The sequence below is a fragment of the Jatropha curcas genome, chromosome 5 (assembly GCF_041381405.1).
Source record: "Jatropha curcas cultivar XTBG-Jc1 chromosome 5, XTBG_Jcur_1.0, whole genome shotgun sequence".
Taxonomy (NCBI): Eukaryota; Viridiplantae; Streptophyta; class Magnoliopsida; order Malpighiales; family Euphorbiaceae; genus Jatropha; species Jatropha curcas.
Genome location: NC_143155.1, coordinates 4348544 through 4367280, shown reverse-complemented (window position 1 = coordinate 4367280; position 18737 = coordinate 4348544). Strand labels below are relative to the sequence as shown.

At 33.9% G+C, this 18737-nt stretch overlaps 3 protein-coding genes across 3 annotated transcripts; 2 read left to right on the top strand and 1 right to left on the bottom strand.

Annotated features, from left to right (window-relative positions):
• The first annotated feature begins 200 nt into the window (after positions 1 to 200).
• Positions 201 to 680, top strand: LOC105629019 (uncharacterized). The gene has a single exon (XM_012210533.3). The coding sequence runs from the start codon at positions 201 to 203 to the stop codon at positions 678 to 680; it is 480 nt and encodes a 159-aa protein (XP_012065923.3).
• Positions 681 to 2037: 1357 nt separating this feature from the next.
• LOC149496095 (uncharacterized) lies at positions 2038 to 9292 on the bottom strand. The gene is made up of 5 exons (XM_089720991.1): positions 8841 to 9292; positions 2690 to 2911; positions 2560 to 2627; positions 2352 to 2478; positions 2038 to 2266 (listed from the first exon to the last, which is right to left on the bottom strand). Exons 1-5 carry the CDS (start codon positions 9290 to 9292, stop codon positions 2038 to 2040), a joined length of 1098 nt encoding a protein of 365 aa, XP_089577117.1.
• An 8557-nt stretch (positions 9293 to 17849) lies between these two features.
• Positions 17850 to 18504, top strand: LOC105629017 (putative invertase inhibitor). The gene has a single exon (XM_089721962.1). It carries the CDS (start codon positions 17889 to 17891, stop codon positions 18426 to 18428), a length of 540 nt encoding a protein of 179 aa, XP_089578088.1. The 5' UTR covers positions 17850 to 17888; the 3' UTR covers positions 18429 to 18504.
• Positions 18505 to 18737: the final 233 nt, after the last annotated feature.

The following is an 18737-nucleotide window of genomic DNA, read 5'->3' as shown; positions in this document are numbered from 1 at the left end:
TCATCCCCATTACTCTTGAGATGGAAAAAGGACAGTATTCCTCTTAGGCTGAACTTTTTAAAATCCATTCTCGTGCATACAAGGTGATTGACTGTATCATTCCACCAAAGCCGTCCAAAAAAGGCAAGGAACAAGCAGCTAAAGTCAATCCTAAGTTATGGTCACGATTAGACGCCATAGCTCTTCAATGTATTTATGTCATGATTTCTAATGATCTTCTTAACACCATCCTAGAGCTGGATATAACTGCACACCAAGCATGGGAATGTTTGAAAAATATTTTTCAGGATAAAAAAAATTTTCGTGCTATTGATCTAGAAAATCAATTCACTTATGTTCATCTTGATGATTTTTCAAACGTTTCTGCTTATTGTCAGGAACTTAAGATGCTTGTTGATCAACTTTCAGATGTTGGTGCATCGGTCTCAAATGAAAGGTTAGTTCTCCAGTTAATTGCGGGATTGAATGAGAATTACGATGGTGCTGCTACTTTCATTCAACAGAGTGATCCATTGCCTCCGTTTTATGAGGCAAGTTCAAGGCTTATCCTTGAGGAAACCCACAAAGCTAAGCAAACAGCCATAGCCTCTAACGCTGCTGGAACTGCTCTTCTTACTACTGGTAGTTCGGATGACAATTCTGTCTCCGGTCGTGGCTCAAATTATGGCTCAAGTAATTAGTACAACTGCAGCAATAATGGACAGAAACAAGGTCAGCCTTGAAACAATAATAAAGAAAAAAGTAATAGCGGTCATTGTAGAGATCGTGATGGCAATAACCAAGGTAATGGATATCAACAAGGGGGCCAGCAACGTTTTTGGCAGCAGCAACCACCATTTTATTCGTGGTCTGCATATCCACCATGGCACTCATGGGGTCAATAAGCTTGGACTGCACCACCATGTCCATATCCAATAACTCCTTGGGCACGTCCACCTGCACGATAGTCCAGAATTCTAGGATCTCGTCCATAACAAGCATATGTTGCACCGGCGTCTCCTTCTAGCTATGCACTTACTGATATTGATGCTGTAATGAAAACCGTGTCTCTTAATCCTCCTGAAGAGACTTGGTACATGGACACAGGAGCCATTTCGCATATGTCCTGACACTAGGCGATCCACATCTGGTTATTGTGTTTTTCTCAGAGATAACTTAATTTCCTGGTCCTCCAAACGATAGCCAATGTTATCAAGGTCTAGTGCTGAAGCCGAGTATAGAGGAGTTGCAGATGTTGTCCCTGAGTCTTATTGGATCTGTATTCTACGTTTGGAGCTATATTTCCCGATTCATAAGGCTACATTGGTTTGCTGTGACAATGTTAGTGCCATTTATCTTTCAGGTAATCATGTTCAACATCAATGTACTAAACACATTGAAATGGATATTCACTTTGTACGTGAGAAAGTTGCTTGTGGCAGGTTCGTGTTTTACACATACCTTCCTGTTACTAAATTGCTGATATTTTTACCAAAGGTCTTCCGTGAATACTGTTTGATGACTTCAGGGCCAGTCTTAGTGTTCGTGAACCCCCCCGCTTACACTGAGGGGATGTGTTAAAGTATATAAATAGATTGACGTTTATCTTATTATTTTAAATAGCTCAATTGTATAGTTGTAGTTAGTTACCGAGATTATAGGGTTACATATTAGTATATAAGGAATCAAAGTTAATGAAAATCAGACGGATGATTTCCTTCGCACATGATCACAGCTCCACTTATTACTTCACAGGACCCTATTCCGCTGGAACCACAGCTACCAGGCGATCATGAAAACTTGACAGCTGTCCCTCATCAAAACGATCAAACAACACCTAGATCCAGTCTGCCACCAACCCTTGCTCCGACCACTAAACAAAATTGGCCTTCCTCCATTTATTCTCCGCAAACAAACAATTCCAAAGGCAATGAACCACAGATTCATCCTCCACCTCACACACAACAAAGGTGAACCACATCAATATGACGACGTTGTAAATTTTGCAAGACTGGTAAAAGTCAGAAGCCACCAGAAATTTAAAATCTTTGGAGGCATCTAAACTCGATAAAGCCGCTGCCATAACTCTAAACTCAGGCATTGAGGAACACTTTGTATTGCAGTCAAGCACTGATGCCCACTTTTAACAAAATAAATGCCTTTGTGCTCGGGAACCCAAAACCAAGTGTCTGGAATCTCCATCAACAGGAGCTGCACTTGCTTTATCAAACTGGCCTCAGCCTGTGAAAATAGCATAGACAAGAGCTCATCATCCCATTGCTGCTGACTAGAAATCATTAAATCTACAACGGAGACATCCGCTATATCAGTAGTATTTTCGACAACACATAAGGTCGCGAACATCCAATAACCATGGACTCCCAAAAACTGCAGTATCCTTCCCATTCCCAATTCTTCGTAAACAATCGCTCTTCAACAAATCAATACTGGCATGAACACTGTGCCACACGTAACTCAAATTCCTTCCTATAGCTACTTCTAAAAAACCACAATTCGAAAAATATCACGCTTTAAAAACTTTTGTAACAAGAGCATCTGGACAATTGAGAAAATGCCAACCTTGTTTAGTGAGCAAAGCAAGATTGAAATGTCGAAGCCTTCTAAAACCAACTCCTCCCTTCTTGCTCCTGCATAGATAGACCAAGATACCCAAAGAAAACTAGCTGAATTCGTACAACCATTCTTTCACCAAAACTGGTTCATGGCCTTCTCTATCATATCACAGATACCAAGAGGAAGTAAAAGAACAACCATCACATAATTTGAAACAGCTCGGGCAATAGTTTTCAGCAATAGTTCCTTACCTGCCCACAAAAGCATTTTTTGCTTCCAGCCTTGCAAACGTTTCAAAATCTTATCGACAATATATCCAAAAACATCCTTCTTATTGCGGCTGATGATTGATGGCAAACTAAGGTAAGTAGAAAAACAAGGAGCCACAGTAATGCCTAGAAGTTACGAAATAGCAACCTGTAAAGAAGGGCTGGTATTAGCACTCAAATGCATTTTCGATTTAGAAAAATTTACAACCTGTCCCGATGCTTATTGATATAAATTCAAACAATGTTTCACAACATACACCTCCTCCACCTGAGCTTTAAAAAAATAATAAACATCGTTCGCGCAGAACAGATGCAAAGCAGTAGGGGCTCCGGGTTTAATACTACAACCATGCAACTGACCATGACATTCAAACCTCTGGAGCAACATCGATAGTGATTGTGCACCGATAATAAAAAGGTAAGGTGACAGGGGGTCCCCTTGGCGTAAACCCCGTGCCGGAACAACAGGCCCATAGGGCTGCCCTCCATGATGAATCGAGTATACCACTGTGGTAACCATTCACATCACCTTCTCAACCCAAAATCGCCAAATCCCAACTTCAGCAACAATCGCTCTAGGAAAAGCCACTCCACTCTATCGTAAGCTTTGTGTTGGGATTATAACTGATCTCGAGTGGGGCCCATAGAAAAATGCTCTAATAATTACGTATTGGATATTAACGATCGAATTCACCAGAAATAATAACCACAGTAAAACTTAAATAATTACCATAAATGCCAGATGAAAAATAAGGACACTGAGATTTACGTGGTTCACCCTTCAACTGTTATGGGCTACGTCCATGGGATAAAAACTCTGAATAATTCTTCCACTAAAAATAGTAGGTACAAAAGAGATTACAAAAATAGTGGTACTCTAAGTGTTTCCCAAAAAAAAAAAAACACCCCTAAAAATTATAATCCTCATTATTTTCTCTCTTTCCCAATTTTACGAACCCTTTCCTAAAATTCTTTACACTTAATTGTGTATTTCTAATCTTTTATTTTTGTACATTTAAATGAACTTCGTTTGCCTCCTTTTATAGGCAGTTCAGTGAATGAGTCGTGTATAACTCATTCACGTCTTTATACTTTGTCAAAGAAGATTGCCAACTTTTCTTCTTTTTCAAATAACACATTTTTCTCTTTCTTTCGCAGCCTTCATTGACTGCCCAAAACAAAATGTGTTTGTTACTTTTTTTTCTTTCTTCAAACTTGTGTGGATCCCACATGTTGGAGGGATCCCACAACAATTCTCCCCGTCCTGACTACATGATGTGACTCTCCATTTCTGCCGCTTTGACACACAGTTCGAACTTCTCTTTCGGAACGACCTTTGTCAGTATATCCGCAGCATTTCTGTCTGTGTGAAATTTTTGCAACTGGGACTGCTTCTCTTCAAGGGCAAGTCTAAGCCAATGATATCTTACATCAATGTGCTTCGTTCGTGCATGATACATAGTATTGCTCAAGTCTAACGCACTTTGACTATCATAATAAACTATATATTCTTCCTGCTGCACACCCAATTCTTGAAAGAATCGCTTTAACCAAAGCATTTCCTTTCCTGCTTTCGTTGCTGCAACGTACTCTGCTTCGGTTGTTGATAATGAAACACATTTTTGTAATCTTGATTGCCATGAAATAGCTCCCCCTCAGAATGTAAATAGGTATCATGATGTAGATTTTCTTTCATCAAGATCACCGGCTATATCTGCATCTGTGTAGCCAACAAGTGCAGTCTTTTCACCTCCAAAAATTAAACATAACTTTGAAGTTCCTCTCAGTTATCTGAAAATCCACTTCACTACTTCCCAATATGTCTTCTGGGGATTTGATAGAAATCGGCTCACAACGCCAACTGTATGAGCGATCTGGTCTTGTACACACCATTGCGTACATGAAACTTCCGACCGCTGAAGAATATGAAACATTTGACATATCTCCTTTTTCTTTCTCTATTGATGGGTAGGATTCCTTACCCAACTTGAAGTGAGCGGCAAGCGGAGTGCTAACTGGTTTAGCATTCTTCATGTTGAACTTCTCTAGAACTTGTTCAACATATTTTTTTTGCGATAACCATAATCTACAGGACTTTCTGTCTCGGATAATCTCCATTCCGAGAATTCGCCTTGCCGATCCCAAATCCTTCATGTCAAATGCTTTTGACAAATCACTCTTTAACTTGCTAATCATGTGTGCATCTAGTCCAATGATTAGCATATCATCAACATATAAGAGAAGGATGATAAATTTACTATCAGGGAATTTCTAGACATATACACAAGGATTTGCATCTGTCCCTTTCCAGCCTTGATTCACCATGAAAGAATCAAACTTTTTATACCATTGTCGCGACGCTTGTTTCAACCCGTACAAGCTCTTCTTCAAGCGACAAACCATGTCCTCTTTTCCCTTGACCTTGAATCCTTCTGGTTGTTCTATATAGATTTCTTCTTCTAGATCCCCAAGCAAGAATGAGGTCTTTACATCAAGCTGCTCTAACTCAAGATTCAAATTGGCTACAAGACCTAGCACAACTCGAATAGAACTCATTTTCACAACTGGTAAAAAAATCTCATCAAAGTCAATACCTTTCTTTTGAGTAAAGCCTTTGATGACCAATTGAGCTTTGTATCTCACAAGGTTGCCATCATCTTTCTTCAGTTTGTACACCCATTTGTTCTTGAGTGTTCTCTTCCCTTTTGGAAGTTTCACCAGCTCATACGTGACATTCTTTTTCAAAGAATTCATCTCCTCTTGCATGGCCTTTGTCCAGCAATCTCTGTCTTTGCAAGATTGCACATCTTGGAAGCTCTCTGGCTCCCCCTCATCAGTAATCAAAATGTAATCAGAACTAGGGTACCTTGTAGATGGTTGGCGTTCTCTGGTTGACCTTCTTAATTGAGGTTCAACTCCTTCTGGTGGAATGGGGTTCTCTAGCTCCCCTTGCTCAACACCCTCTGCATCACTGTTATCATCTATAATTGTCTCTTGATCCCCTACGATTGGCTCTTCTTCTTCTTCTTCTCGTTCTGATTCTGGCATTCCTCCTCCTGTGGCATCATCTGCTGGTGTACTATCAACAACACCATCACTTGTGGATTCTTCACAAGTTGTATCTGCCACGATCTCATTCTCATGGAATACTACGTCTCGGCTCCTGACAACTTTCTTTTTCACTGGGTCCCGCAACCTATAACCAAACTCTTCGTCTCCATAACCAACAAAAGTGCAAGGAACTGACTTGTCATCAAGCTTTGATCTTTGCTCCTTTTGAACATGCATAAATGTCTTGCAGCCAAATACCCTCAGGTGAGAGTATGAAATATTTCTACCTGTCCAGACTTTCTCCGGGATATCAAAATACAAAGGTGCTGAAGGTAGTCGGTTGATTAGGTAGACAATAGTATTGACAGCTTCTCCCTAAAATGGCTTAGGTAAGTTTGCCATTTTGAGCATGGATCTGACTCTCTCAACAATGGTGCGATTCATCCATTCAACAACGTTGTTGTGTTGAGGCGTACCAGGTACTGTCTTTTCATGCCTGATACCATGTTGACTACAATAATCTCTAAACTCGTTAGAGATACAGTCGCCACCATTATCCGTGCGCAAACACTTCAATGCCACTCCAGTCTCCCTTTCCACCATCACGTGGAATTGTTGAAAGTTCTTGAATACTTGGTCTTTTGTGCGCAACAAATATATCCATGTTTTTCGTGAGAATTTATCAATGAAGGTTAGAAAATACCTACTTCCTCGAAGTGATTCTACCTGCATGGGACCACATACGTCAGAGTGTACTAACTCTAACTTGTTGTCTCTCCGTCTAGAGCTTTTCAAAAATGAGACACAATGTTGCTTCCCAAATAAACAATGATCACAAGGGTTTATTTTACCTTTGGCTAACGGGATGAGGGACTTCTTAGCCAACATATTCAACCCTTTCTCACTAACGTGCACCAGCCGCCTGTGCCACAAATTTGGTGAAGCATCATATGCAACTGTATTCAGTTGACCCGCACATATTATTGTGTGCGTCTTATACAGCGAGCAACATAATTTTTCTCTCGCCACCACCAAAGATCCTTCGGTGAGTTTCCAATTACTGTCACCTGTATGATGGTGATAGCCTTCCTTGTTCAGTACACTCACAGACAACAGGTTCAACTGAAGATCGGGAATATGTCTCATATTTTTAAGTGTTAATGTGCACCCGAAACTTGTCTTTATGCAGACATCACCGATTCCCACCATTTGCGAGACACTATTATTTTCCATTCTAATAGTGCCAAAATCTCCTTCTTTATAAGTGGAAAACTATTCCCTTTTTGGAACACAGTGGTATGAAGCATCGGAGTCTATTATCCACTCGGTATCTGCATTTCCAACATGACAACAATCTGCATCATGAGTGAATAAAGTCACCTCACCATCTTCTGCTGAGACTGTGGCAGATGTATTTCTGTCATTCTCCTGTCTTCGGTTTGCATGTTCCTGTTTGAGTAAATGACAATTTCTTTTGAATAAAGTTGCCTTACCACAATGGTAACATTTTCTCATCTCTCTGGACTTGGATCTATCACCTGACTTTTCATGCCTTGGACCTCTACTCTTGCTCCGGACCCTATTCTCTCCGATAAGGGCTTGTGAACTGGTACTGGCAACGTCTCTTCTTCGTAGTTCTTCATTAAGTAGTCTATTCTTTACCATTGACATTGTTACCACACCATTTGGGGCTGAGTTATTCAATGATACCACAAGAGTATCCCAACTATTCAGTAGAGATCCCAACAGTAGGCATGCTTGCATGTCATCATCTAAGGACATACCGCTAACTGCTAACTTAGTTACGAGTCCTTCAAAATCGTTCAGGTGTTGTGTAATTGATCATCCCTCTGACAGCTTCAAGTTCATGACTTTACGAATCATGAAGACTTTTCCTTGAGCATTCGTAGCCTCGTACATATTCTCTAATTTCTTACAGAGAACTTAGGGATCTTTTTCATTTCTCACATGGTTTTACAGGCTAGCATCTACCATTGGCGTATTGTACCTAATGTCTGCTTTTTTAATTTCTCCCGCTGCCTTTCTTTCATTTCTTCTAGCTTTGCACTGTCACCTTCAATTGGATCGTACAGATCTTTGCAATTGAGGTAGTCCTCCATTTTGGATTTCCACATTGAGTAATTTGAATCCGTCAATTTGATCATTGCCTCGTCGTTAGCCATGTCGAATTCTGTATATGACAAAATTTTGCTATTTACGAAATTCACTATTCATGCGAATAGTAACTTTGTAGAAACTGACAGAATTTACCAACCAAAGGCTCTGATACCAGTTGTTGGGATTATAACTGATCTCGAGTGGGGTCTGCGGAAAAATGCTCCAATAATTACGTATTGGATATTAACGATCGAATTCACCAGAAATAATAACCACGGTAAAAATTAAATAATTACCTTAAATGCCAGATGAAAAATAAGGACACCGAGATTTACATGGTTCACCCTTCAACTGTTATGGGCTACGTCTACGAAACAAAAACTCCGACTAATTCTTCCACTAAAAATAGTAGGTACAAAAGAGATTACAAAAATAGTGGTACTCTAAGTGTTTCCCAGAAATAAACACCCCAAAAATTATAATCCTCACTGTTTTCTCTCTTTCCCAATTTTAGGAACCCTTTCCTAAAATTCTTTACACTTAATTGTGTATTTCTAATCTTTTGTTTTTGTACATTTAAATGAAATTCGTCTGCCTCCTTTTATAAGCAGTTCAGTGAATGAGTCGTGTATAACTCATTCACATCTTTATACTTTGTCAAAGAAGATTGCCAACTTTTATTCTTTTTCAAATAACTCGTTTTTCTCTTTCTTCGCAGACTTCATTGACTGCCCAAAACAAAACGTGTTTGTTGCTTTATTTTTTTTTTCTTTCTTCAAATTTGTGCGGGTCCCACATGTTGGAGGGATCCACAACACTTTGGACATATCATTTTTAAGAACCACATACCCATCCTTCCCTTGCCGCTTCTGTTGTAAAAAATGCATGACCTCATATGCTACCATAACATTATCAGAAATAAAATGACCACGAATGAAAGCACTCTGATACTCTGATATAACCTCATTCAAATAGGTCTTCATTCGATTGGCCATAGCCTTGCTCACTATTTTGTCAACCACATTATAAAGAGAGATGGGGCGCAAATCAACAATACGAACATGCTTGATTTTTTTTGAGATTAAAACAACACTGGTTTGATTATTGACTAGAAGAGTACCACCATTATTCAAAAAATTCAAACAAGCTTGTATGACATCCCTACCCACCACATGCCAGAAACGTTGAGAGAATCCCAAATTTAAACCATCCGGTCTCGAAGCCTTATCACGATACATGCCTTTCACAACACATAAAATTTCTTCTGATGTGAAGGATCTCTCTAGTTCCTCTTGAGCCATATGAATAATATATGTAAATATGAGGCATTTGAAAACTTTTACATTTTTTTGAATTTATTTTAAATAAATATATCTTAATGATTCAAATTTTGATTTTAAAATGGTATAATTAATTTTTTTTTAATTACAAATTGCACTCTAATATGGTTAGCTAAAAATTAAGATAAAAAAATTATTATTTTTAAAAATCTCAAATTTTATTAGTTATATTGATATCTCATATAATTCAAATCCTATTTCTGTTAAAGAATATAATTTTATTAATAATTTTTTATGGCTAAAAAAATAAAAATAAAATTTATTATTACTTATAAATATTTAATTTGATTTATTAGATTGATTTCTTATTCTATTGTTAAAGTATATTTATTTACTACAAGAGATTATAGTATAAATTATTAACAAAATATGTAAATTAATTATAAAACTTATAATAGAAGCTGTATGATGATTTTTATAAATTAATTTAGTTTTTATTTAAAAAAGAAAATGAAAGCAACTAACAAATAATAAATACCATGTGAATCAGTACGTTGACATGTAATAAAAAAAATTTTATTGTATGTATAAAGTGTAATGTATTTTAACCACTCAATCTAAATAAGAATTTATACTTAATATTATATAAATAAAAAATTAAATGAGTATAAATAATAAGCATATAACGAGCATAGTCAACGTGCATCGCATGTCATAAAAAAGACTAGTCACTCTAAATGCAAAATTAGCTAGGGCGTCATAATATAATAGTAATAAAGTAAATCCCACCTAACCAACTTGGGTTAACTTAACCCAAGCCCATAAAATCAATCAAAACACATTGTTTTCTAAACCTAACACAGGAAACATTGCTACCCCGATTCCTTTTTCTTCTCCTCCATCACTAATCAATTGAAAAACTTTTACTGCAAATAATGCCAATATATGGATTCTCCGGCTACGACCATCTACAATCTTTCCTTATTTTCTTCTCTTTATTTTCTTTCCTTCCTTATTCTTTTTCTCTCTTTTCTAGATTTTCCAAATATATATTATATATAATGTTGGCTCAAGGGTCAAATTCTAGTCTCGGAATTTTGATGATTAAAACAAAATAAATAAATTTAAATTATATTATTCGTGCTAATAATATTTTATGCAGAATACTTATGGAAAGTAACAAACAAGGCAAGTCCTACAAAATCCATAGTGTGTGAAGACATCCGAAGACCCTAGTGGTTAGGTCTTTAGGATTCATTGTAGGATAGAGAGAAAATTCATCTATAAGCACAAAAACTAATCTTTCTCTCATCAAAATTTTTTTCGAAAATTAGATTCTTCAAAATAAATCCTTTCGTCAAAAAAAGTTGTTTTTGAAATTCCTTTAAAAGAAATCGAAATGATTCAATTACCTAAAAGTAAAGAGATTATGTCTCTAACAATTTTGGTAATAAATCGTATGCTTTCTTTTTCGGAAATCCTCTTTGAAGATCTAAGAATTTTAATTTATTCTCTTACCTAAAACGAATGAAGATTTTATTGTTTTGTTTTAGTGAGTAGAATATTTTTGAAAAATATTTCTCAAATAAATTGCTTTCGAAAATCTTTATGTTTAAGGAAAGAAAGATCATCTCCTATTTTCTTACCAAAAGGATAAAACAAATTTTTGGTAACTAAGATTTTCGTATCTTCTAAATAAGGAAAGCAAATATTCTGATTTCAAAAAGAAATATCCACTTTCTAAAAACGAGAGTCACAAATCTCTCTATAAAAAGGAGTTTTCACTCTTTGAAATGTGTGGAAGAAAGAGTTTTCATTTTAAGAGTATTCACCTATTGATCACATATTTTATCTCTCAAAACTTACTCTCTACCCCCATTTTTCTTTTCATCTTTATACTTTACGTTTTTATCTTTAAAAGAAAAAAGAATTTTTATAATCACTACTTTTGAAAAACAGTTCTGTGTTCTAAACGATTTTCTAATTTGAAAAACTGTTTTTCCTGTGCTTATGTTTGCATTTTTGTCTGTCTATTTAGATTCTGTAATCTTTAGTAGACAGGTCTTTATTTGATAAACAATTGTGTAATAGCTTAGGTAAGAAGCTATTGTGAAAGAGGTTATCAAGCAACCTTCTCCGTGAGAGAGATTCTAATGTCTTGAATTGAGTTTCTGTACTCTGTCAAAAACAGAAAGGGTTGAGGTTAACTAGAACCTTTGGAAAATCTAGTAGGATAAAGAGTAGATCTAGGTGCTGATCTATTGCCTTGTACTATTGGTTTGTCTCTTACCCTTGAAAAGAAATAACATAGTTGAGGATCTCAAGATGAGTCTTGGGGAGTGGATGTAGGCGAGTTAGTGCCGAACCACTATAAATCACTGTGTTGATCTTTTTAATTTCTGAAGTTTTGCTTGATACTACTTTACTTACACTTCTGTTTATATTTTAGAAATGCTAAAATTGTTAATGGATTTGATGTTCTAAAACTGAAATAAGTCTTATCTTCTCTGAATATTAGAACTCTGGAATTCTGATAAGTGAGTATACCAAGTTCTAAACTGTTCTTCTATTTACAGTATATTTCACTACTTGAGTTTCTAATCAGCTTTCTAAATTGATTAAAGCTTTGTGAAGCAGTTCTAATTTCAATAACTGTCTCTCACACAGTCTTATATGATTTTCTAAATCTTATGAGGAAGTTCTAAATATAATAGCTTTCTGTCATAAAGAAGTTCTGATATTGAATAAGATATTGTGAAGCAGTTCTAATAAATAGATGCACTTTGCATACTCTTTCTATAGAACATTGTGAGGAAGTTCTAATCCATAATTTATTCTCACAAGTTCTCTATTTTTCTGCTGCACTTAGTATTCTATATTTTGTTTTTAAAATCTAAAATTTATATTTTTAGAAAACTCAATTTACCCCCTCTCTTGGGTTGTGCCATACATATACGGGACCCACATATAAATGTGGGAATACGGAGGGAAATAATGTGATTTTCTATAATAGCCTTAGATTAATTTGGAATTCCTAATATATCCATTTAGTTAGATTTTTTTATGTATTTTAATTGGAGATACCATTTATTCTTTTAGTTGTATTTTTTATGCATTTTAATTAGAGAAAATATGTGTATATTTTTTCTCTATTTTATCTTGCATTATTATTGTTCAATAATTTTTATAGTTAATAGATTTTGATGTTCTTAATTATAAGTTTTCATATGATATCACTATCTAAAAGGTAAATCGAAAACTTTAATTCAAGTATTGAAAATAAAATTTAAATTCTTTAATTAATTATGTTCTGAATTTTTTAAAATATGGGTGAACACTTTACTATTAGACTATAATTAATTAAATTCTCTTTGATTTTTTGAGAGGTGATGGTGTATGTACACTTATTTGGACTATTTACACATTATTGTATTTGATTAATATCATATGAAAAAGTTTTTCCTTTTTAAATGAAATCTTATTATAAAAATACGCTAAAAAAGTGTGTGAATTAATGAAAAATGGCTATTTGTGCATATTTCCTATTATTTTCATTTTCAGTTTTTCTATATTAAAGATAAAATGATGAAGAAATTCAAGAGCTCTCTTTTTATTTAATATTTTATTCTTTTTTTAATTTATGAAATTTTATTTAATTTTTCTATGATATAATTGGATGTATTTTTATAAAATAATTTTTAAAATAGATATAAAGATAATTAGATATTTAAAATTTTAATTTTTTCAAATAAATGTAAGACTTTGAAATTTTTGAATTTAATGTCATATATATCTATTTGTAGGCTTGAGAGATGATATTCCATTACCAATATTATTGTTTGCATATTTATTTTTAAGTTACATGTTATCATTTATTTATTTCATTTTGAAGTCTTTTTTAGTAAAGAAAAAATATTGAAACAATTGGAATGAAAATAGTTGCATGATAAATAGAAAATTAGATATTGCAATATTTTTGATTATCTTTTAATATATTTTTAATTTAATGAGTAATAATATATTTTTTTTCAACGAGTTTTATCATTTTTTTAAATAGTAATCATTTTATTTTTTTATATTTATAAAGTATATTAATTAAAAGAAAAAAATATTTTATATCATTAATTTTAAATGAATAAAAACACATGTTAATCTTTATTATTTTAATCAAAATAAATAATAATACAATTTAAAATAAAATTTATTTAAATAATATATTTATACCCATACATACTGATACGCTCAGAATTATGAGCAGAATATTAAATATTAGTTATTATATTTAAAATAGGTGTTTGATATAAAATCAAATTCAAAAGGAAATTTGAATTAAAGAGATGAAGACCTCCTAAATATTTATGTTCTATTAATTCAAGTTAAATAGCTTCAAAATAATAATAATGATTATTAATATAATATTTTCCACGTTAGAATGGACAAGTACTTTAAAAAGAATGTAAATAAAAAGTGCATTTTTTAGAGTTTCAAAAAAAAAAAAAAAAGGAAAGAAAAATAGAATTTTAAAGGGAGAAGTGAAAATATTATTTTCTTTTTAATTAAATGTTAGAGCGCAAAACATGTGAAAACAAAATTTATTATATAAATAAAGTCCAATATAAAATAATCATTATATTTATTTTAATCTAAATAAAAAATTATACTTTAATATTATATAAATAAAAAATTAAACGAGTTAAAATAAATATATAACGAGTAAAATAAACGTGCAACCAACGTCATACGTCATAAAACAACTAGAATAGTATAAATGTCCTGAATGTCTTTGATCAATTTGGAGGCAAAATACAATTTTGTTTGCCTCTATCTACAATTTCCCTAAAAATTACATTAATTGATTTTTGGTTTTTGAGCATGGAAAAATAATTATATTTTCAATTTTTTACACAGTTCTATTTTCTACATAGCCAAATATTGCAAGTCCCATTAATTAATTGTATTTAATATATAAATGCATAATGGACATTTTACTTCCAGTTCTTAAAATAAAAAAAATGAAAAAGGAAAGTGAGAAAGTTCGAGAATATCTAGATTATTCAATACACAAGATAGCAAGGAGAGCTAATGTGTTTTGCTGATGATAGTTTTAATATATTTTTTTATTAAAAGTTAAAAATTAAAAATTAAGTAGTCAAATCTCTTGGCTACGTTCTCGACAAGTTGTGACATAAAAATTAACACACAAATGACTCATCACTGCTTCTCTTAGAAGTAGCATTGACTTTGTAGGAGCAATAAATGCTGATGCTCATTTTCCTCTTCTTCAAATGTACAGAGTGAGAATGCAAATGTTCAGACTTCGGTTACCATTAAAAGCTTCCTCTTCTTCTGATTTGGAATAAGCTGAGGAATGCTTTCAATTATCATTATCTGCTATTGTGATATTTAATTAGACCGAATCAAATCGAATTAAATGGATTGGTTCAATTTGGATTCGGTTATTTTGAAACAAATTTACTATTTTAGACGTCAAATAAATTCAGTTAGTTATATAAATTTAATTGAACTAAAAATTGAATCAAACGGTTTTATATATCCAAATTGATGGATAACTGAATTTCTAAAATAACTATCTGAAACTGATAAAATTGAATTTGTTTGGTTCAGTTCTCGATTAAAAACCCTCGAAATTGTATAATGCTAAATGGTAATATTTTAATATACATATATGTAATTGACTTACAGACAAGGAATAAGGGTAATATTTTAATATCATATCAATAATGACTTGAAAAAAAAAAAAAAAAAAAAAAGAAGAATGTAATTGTTTATGCAGTGTATAATACTGATGTTAGTGTTAATCCTGGATAATCCTTACCAAACACTTTTATGGTCCAGAAAACCTTTTGGTTTCTTTCTGTGCTAATGGCAAACCATGACTCTCAAATTCTTCTCAACCCGTAAGTTATCTTGCCTTAGTGCATCTATTCCTTCACAAAATCAAATCTCATCTTATGTTTCTTACCTATATCTAATACTAATTTTCACAATTAGTCTCCTCAATTTTGATTCCTTAATTCCGTCAAACATGATTCCTTTCCTCAACTTCCTTAATCATACCCTAGTCGAAGTATTGAACTTTCAAATAATTGTGTTTGCGCAAGAAGAAAGGGGTTGATTTGTATCAATCACTTTTAGCCTCTTCAACCTCTCAATTTTCAAAATCATCTATTCATACTATTGCAGAATCAATATGATTTTCACAGGCAACAAAGGACTTCAAACGGTGCATTGTTATAGATGAGGAATTATATATGAAAGTATATATACTGCTAGATGTTTGAGAAAGTATATATGAAACAACCTTTGGGATTGTTGATTTTATGTCTTCTAATTAGGTTTGTAAATAGAATTAGTCTCAATTTGCATTAAATCAGTTTATCAATATAAGATTATTCTTATATTAAATACTATTAGCAAGAAAAAAGAACAAAGGTTTATGCTTTCTCTATGCTATCAAAGAAAGGAAAAAGGTTACTTCCCAACACCAGTAATCAATTTTCACTTTCTAGTCACTACTCACAAGAAATCAATTTTTTCACATTCAAGTCACTACTCGTAGCCTGTATATTCCATATTAAAGTCCAAATTTAAACTTCTAAATTCTTGTGTAGGAAATAGGTTTTGATCCAAATCGTATTGGTCATCATTTGCATGCTAGTCAATTGGACTATTGTTAAAGTCAAATGAACTTCCAACATTGTCATCCACAGTGATGTCATAGACATGCCTGTCTCGAATTGTAGCCTGTTTAAGTAGGGAAAAAAAAAAGTACAAAGAAAGGAAGACAATAGGCAACTCATTATACTGTCAAATGCAAATAAAATGTGTACTTGGATGTATTGTTATGTCAACTAATTCTCTAGTTATAATAATAACTGAGAATTATTTCGTCCGCCATGATTTACGCGTCTCCCTTTTCCACGCCTTCTGCTTCCTCTAACTTTATTGGTTGTATTACCTTGATTTCCTTCTCTGTGAGACCAGTATCTATTCATGCATGGCCTCCCTCTACCCCTAATTAGTGGCGGGTTTAAACATCATAACTCCACCCTTTGGAGCACTGTCATCTTGAAGTTGTTAAATGCATGCGGTTGGAATATGGACCTCACCATCATTGTTAATCGAAAGCAATTCTTGCTTAATATTCTTCAAACGATTTTTCATTTAAGTCCAGTAATTATTGAATGCCAAATTAGCTATCTCTAAGAATCCATTCTCAATTTCTTTATACTTTTTATAGCGCGAAAACTCAGGATGCAGTGGTAGAATGCGCCGTTTGCTTATCGGAATTACAAGACGGCGATGAAGGATGAGTGTTACCTTAGTGTAATCACGCCTTTCATATATTTGTTGTATCGACATGTGGTTTCATTCTCACTCTTAACTGTCCGCTCTGTAAAGCCCCGGTTCAATCAGGCAACGTTACTGAAATTTGTACCGAAAGAGTAACAACAGTAGTCGAAATGGTGGTATAGAGATGGAATCAGGACGGAAGAAAAGAGATGAGAGAGGTTGCTCTGCTTCATCATCGCCGGTCAGTTTATCTTTATCTGCTCTAGAATGCCAGAGAAAGTCATTAGACCTGGTCACGATACTCGTGGAGGTACCCACAGCCACAGAGGAGCAAAGGCCTTAAAAGGTTGGACCGTTTGGTGGACATGGGCTTGGTCGACCCAGACTTGAAAGTTCTAACTCTAGGTCACCGGTTGGTCCGGTTGTGTAAGTAAAAAAGGTCGATGAGTTTGTAGGTAGCAAATGCAAGTGTCGTAAATTATTGGCTCGTTTCAGTAGACTTGAGAATGTATAACCATTATTATTTTTGAGCTACAAAAGATCGACCCTAATGTCATATTTTAACCAGTACAATATGTCTACATTTACAGTTACAAGCACGATATCAATCATACTAAAACTGCTAAAAGATTTAGCCATGGTATCAAAATCTTTTCACTCCTTTTACACTATGGCTTACGAAAGTTATGTCAAAAATGTTTTTGGAAAAAAAATAAATAGATAGAAATTGTTAGCTTGTGAATTCAAACCCTCAAATTAAACACCAATTAATCTTAAAAAAAAACAAAAAAAAAGTCTGTGAAGTGCCAAGTAATTATCTCTAGTTGGCCTATTGCTGAATTTGCCATGGGGAGTCCAAAAACATCACTCACAGGCTTGATGCATACATAGAAATTGGGTTTAGGCACTAACAGTGGCCCGCTATGCAATTTCAAATTTCAAGAACAAAAATAACAATTTCTGTGACAAGAATTGCTCCAATTTCTATAATTCATAAAAATAAATAAATTTTTAGTTGCAACCACAATGGAATCGTTCTATGCACCAAGTGTTATTTAATTGATTGAAGAAATTTTCTATAAAAAGTACTAAAAATGCTCAATCTTAGTGGTAAAGTGCATATATATATATATATAAAAAAAAAATTTATGGTCAATTTTTTAACGAATAATAATATCCACTAAATTTAATCTAATGTTAGACAAATTAACATTTGAATTTCTTATTTAAGAATATGCAAATTAATCGTTAATCACTACTCACTTCCTCAACCTAAACTAAGAGGCCAGAGAAGAAAGGGAAAATGAAGACAATTACAATTAGAAATTGTTTCTTCCTCTCTTCTCTAGTCCTTAGCCTCATCACTCTCTTTCCCCATCAAATTGCAGGCAGTAGTCTGGTGGAACAAGTATGCGAACACTCCCACGACAAAGCAAAATGTATAGAAAGCTTTAACTCAAACCCAGAGAGTGAGGGAGCGAGTCTAGAGCAACTCGGGGTACTAGCTTTAAAGCTAGCTGCTCAGAACGCAACATACACGTCTTTGTATATGCAGCACGTTCTTGGAAACCAAACATTGGACCCTGCGATTCAACAGGCGCTAAGTCATTGTGCAGACCAGTATTCAAATGCTTCCCAGGAACTAGAAAACTCTATAACTGCTTTGTCAACAGATAATAGACATACAGTGTTCACGTGGGTGAATGCAGCGATTACCAATATTGAATCCTGCGAGGGCAAGTTGAAGGAAAGTGGGAGCCCAGATTCTATAATGTTGGCCAGGAATGCAATGTTCCTCTTTTTGTGTGACAATGCCTTGGCCATCAACAAAATCTTGACCTAAAAGCACTAGAAATGCTCTAAATGTTAATTTTGTAACTTTAAATTAATAATAATATCACTCTAGGTGTTTTTTGGTATACTTGTGTGTGTGGTCGTGCAACAAACTTATTTTGTTGAAACTTCATAGATAATATATATGTAGCAGATACCTCTCATTAACATATATAATATCATAATCCATCAGGGCTTTGAAGGTATGACAGCATAGAATCCCTTAACTTTTGAACATCTTGCAGTTGTAGTTGTAATATTAGTCATTTTTCATGTGCTCTACTTCATACACAATATCTCCTATAAATAGTTATGTAGA